The sequence below is a fragment of the Salvia splendens genome, chromosome 6 (assembly GCF_004379255.2).
Source record: "Salvia splendens isolate huo1 chromosome 6, SspV2, whole genome shotgun sequence".
Lineage (NCBI taxonomy): Eukaryota > Viridiplantae > Streptophyta > Magnoliopsida > Lamiales > Lamiaceae > Salvia > Salvia splendens.
Genome location: NC_056037.1, coordinates 36,720,790 through 36,725,110, shown reverse-complemented (window position 1 = coordinate 36,725,110; position 4,321 = coordinate 36,720,790). Strand labels below are relative to the sequence as shown.

The following is a 4,321-nucleotide window of genomic DNA, read 5'->3' as shown; positions in this document are numbered from 1 at the left end:
ATGAAGGTCGACAATGAGCTGATCACGGCGTTGATTGAGCGTTGGAGGCCGGAGACACACACATTCCATCTACCGATCGGTGAGACGACGATCACCTTGGAAGATGTGCAAGCCATCTGGGGCTTGAGGGCGGATGGCGTCGTTTTCACGGGTCGTGACTATCATGACAACTTTCCAGATTGGACCAGCAAGTGCCGCGATCTGTTGGGATGGATACCAGATTCTTCCACAGAGACAAAGCAAGGCGGTTTGCTGATGACCGCGCTGATCAACCAGACAAGGATGCCTCTGGGTGATGACCTGCCTACTTACGTATACATCCAAAGAGCACGTATCCATGCCCTAATTTTATTAGGAGGTCTCATTCTACCGGATACCACGGGGTGTAAGGTGCCATTTATGTGGTTGAATGGGCTTGGGGATCCGGAAGAGGTGAAGAATATAAGTTGGGGAAGCGCGGCATTGGCTTACCTTTATCATTATCTATGCGAGGCTTCCATGGATAAGAGAAAAGAGTTGGGCGGCCCTATGATCCTCCTGCAGCTATGGGCGTGGGAAAGAATGCCCACATTGAGGCCTGCGTTCATAGGACCAAAGGTGCACGAGCCATATACACCATGTGGCGCCAGGTATATATCGAAATTTTTATTTATTAATGCATATTGGGTGAATTTTTTTCTTACATCAATTTTATGTATAGGTGGAGAGGAACAACGCAGATAGGAAATGCTCCAAGACACTCGGTTGAGCATTACCGTGACCAATTATCTCTGATTAGACCTGGCCAGGTGAATATTCTTTCGGTTTAGACTTCGTTTATGAACTTATTATGAAATTAATTTGGCATTTGCAATGTTGTTTTGTAGTTTATCTGGACGTCGTACGCACCTTTCACACTGCCTGACTACTGCAATGATGTGAATGGATGCTCTTTGTGCGAAACCTACTTGGTATGTTGGGCCTATGTCGAGGCCCATGAGCCTGGAAGAGTACGCCGACAGTTCAATCGGTACCAGGATATACCGCAGTCCGTAGACAGGATGCTAAGGAACGCCGATCATTTGGGCAAAACTGATCGGCGTGGCAAGAAAGGCAACAACTGGGCAAACACGCATCAGTTCTACATTGGGGAGTGGGACATGAGGTTCGAAAGGTTCCAAGCTGCCCAGTATGCCGCATCGATGTCTATGGATATCCCCATGAACCCGGGGTATATGGCGTGGTATAACAGGATTACCGTGACGTACATGACTCAGCCGGGGACACGGGCCACTACTGGGATGAACGAGTCGGCTGCTTCGATGAGACTATTTGTAAGTTTGTTATATTAAAATATATGCTTTCATGTGATATAGATTGTTTAGTACTGATAAGTGTATCATTTTGTGTCTAGGTTGAGGGGTTTCAGCAGGTTTTCCATTTAACTACGGAAGACGAAATGGACCCACGAGTGCGCCAGATTCGGGAAATTGTTAAGAATGTCCTCGAATCTACGAACAACACGGATGTCATGGAGTACCCCGCTTCTCAACATCAGGATGTGGTCATGCCTTATGAACCAGAAGTAGTTCCACGGCGTCGTGGAGTGCCTGGTGTTCGGACTGGGGGACACGGCTACACAAAGCAGTTCAGGATGTCCCAGCCGGTGCCCGATTATGTAGCACCAGAGACGCAGTATCAAGTGCATGACCCACCCCAGTGGTACTCATACCCGGCGCATGAGTCACAGTCACAGTGGGAGCGTCCCCAGTATTCTCCTAGCCAGCCTGAGCCCGATTGGCATCGTCGCCCATATTCACAAAGCCAGGACGCGCCGCAATGGAGTGGGGCCCGAGCCTCGGTCGATTCATTCTTCCAGAATTATCAGGTAGTGCCTCCTGTACAAGCTGAAGAAGAGGATGATGATGAAGGAGTAGAAGAAGATGACAACATTGTCGAGGCACATGAGGAAGAAGACGTTCAGAGCATCTGTATCCAACCTCGACCTGCTGCAGAGGGTTCATCACGAGGCGGGGTTGGGAAGCTCGTGAGCAAAGTGTACAAGAGATTGTCCTCCAGGAAGAATAAGGGGGTTGAACCGTCAAAATATACTCCATCAGCGTATAAGTAGCAATTTTTCAGGTACTTTGTTTATTTAAGTTTTCATATCTATGAATCTTCAATTGGTTACTAATTTCATTAGTATCTCCATTCCAGGAAGTCGGGCAGTGAAGAATGAGGGTGGAATTGTCCCAGGCATGATGGTGGAGTTGCTCGAATTGATGGAACTGATTGTGCATTTGTTGCATATGACATGATATTTGGATATGTATGTTATGGTTTGGTGCTCAAATTCATGTTATTTATGTTCAATTATGTCATGTTTATCTTATATTCTTCATCAAATGGAAATTATTTATATCAATTCCACTGAATAAAATAAAAATGGAGGTATAGTTGAAGTATAATCGCCCGATCGGGCGAATTCTCTGTACTCTGCCTGCTGAAAAGTTAGAGACGCAACAAGTTTGTCCCTCGCCCAGGGGGTCAACCGACATTCGGTTTGTTGTATTTCTGTCTTTCTATCTGCCCACCATTCAACTGTTCGCCAAAATGTCAGATCAACCAAAGCTCTTATTGGCAACTCTCTTACACCTCTCAGTACGTTGTTGTAGCTCTCTGACATGTTTGTCGAGGGCACCCCCCATCTCAGTTCATCATCGTAGCAAAGAGACCAGTTCTCTTTTTTGGCTTTGTTGAGCTCGTGTATCGCAATAAGACTTTCCTCCCGTAGTGCACGTCGCCTTCTCACGTACTTGCGTACTTGAGTTGTGACACCCAATGCCCATATCATGCCTTTTGCTTTTCCTCCCTTACCCTTTAGTTTTGTCAAGATATTTTTCCTCATATGGATCAAACAAAATTTGTGGTGACATATCGGCGGCTTTTTCCATTCATCTGAACGCATAGCCTTGAGGATTCCTTTGTGCCTATCCGAAATGATGCATACCTCCCTTTCGTACTTCACCACATGAATTCTGACATGATCCAAAAACCACTCCCAGCTGTCGCCAGTTTCTTCATCAACAATAGCATATGCAATAGGCAGACATTTCTTGTTTGCATCAACACCACAAGCAACAAGCAGCTTACCTTTAAATCTTCCTCGGAGGTGAGTTCCGTCTATTGTCAAAACTGGTTGGCACTCCTGGAAAGCATGTATAGCAGGCCCAAGTGCCCAGAACACGTAATAGAAGACTTTAGTACGGCCCTGGCTCAACAACTCGTTGTGCCTCCACTCAACAATGGTGCCTGGATTCCTATACTGCAGTTCAAGCATGTAGCTTGGCAAATCCCTAAATGACTCCTCCCATCCACCAAATACAATCTCTAAAGCCCTCCTCCGTGCATACCATGCCTTCTTATAACTGACTACCACATGAAATTTGTCATGAACAAAATTTCTTACGGCGGCGGCACTAAACTCGGCATTTTTTAGCAACTGATGGCGAATACACAAAGCAATCATTGGTGATGAAAAGTTAGCATGTCCTCTATCATTACGATGACCTTCACAACTATGGCGTCCCCGCCACTTCCTAATCTCCCACATATCATCATGGGCCATGTGTGTAACAGACACTTCCCACCGACATTCATTCGCTTTGTCAGCGTCGGTCTCGCTGATAATAGCTGTCCCATCTTCTGTCCTCCCATTTGGATATTTGCACACGGCATGCCACCTTCTTAATTTACTCTCAACCACCCTAAATTGCCGGTGTTGCCTCAGACTCCACATAGTAATAGCAGTCTTCACATGCAGCTTGCTATCAAATTTTGTTCCACCATTAATCCGATATGGGTGTTCTTCATCCCAATACATGGTACTGCGTTCATTACCAACTTCAGGTACCTCAGTACGACCACTTGGCAGTTTGCGAAAATATTTCAACCCAGTGTGAACATATTCTGGAAGTGGTTGTTCACCTTGTACGACGGGTTTATACACTACCTCCTCATCACTAGAGTCAGCACCGGAATCATCACTTAAAATAGCATCAGACGATGATGACGACAATTCTGGATCTGCAAGGTCTCCTCGTACAACATCAACATCAGCATGTTCTTGTACATTCTCTTGAGTATTCAATCCAACATCTGCAACGTCTGTTTGCTCATTCATACCGCAGTCGATGCTCATAGGTTCAAACCTCGTAGATGAACCAACACCATGATCAACAATTGGTGGGATTAAGGCATTTCCAACAGACGAATACTCAACAAATAATTCAATATGCCGAGTAGAATTTAGAGCCGCATTGAACATATAAAACACACTTTG

General features: G+C 45.6%; 1 protein-coding gene across 1 annotated transcript; it reads left to right on the top strand.

Moving 5' to 3' along the window:
• LOC121809212 (serine/threonine-protein phosphatase 7 long form homolog) lies at positions 1-1,689 on the top strand. The gene is made up of 5 exons (XM_042209751.1): positions 1-629; positions 701-788; positions 867-1,313; positions 1,394-1,515; positions 1,563-1,689. Exons 1-5 carry the CDS (start codon positions 1-3, stop codon positions 1,687-1,689), a joined length of 1,413 nt encoding a protein of 470 aa, XP_042065685.1.
• Positions 1,690-4,321: the final 2,632 nt, after the last annotated feature.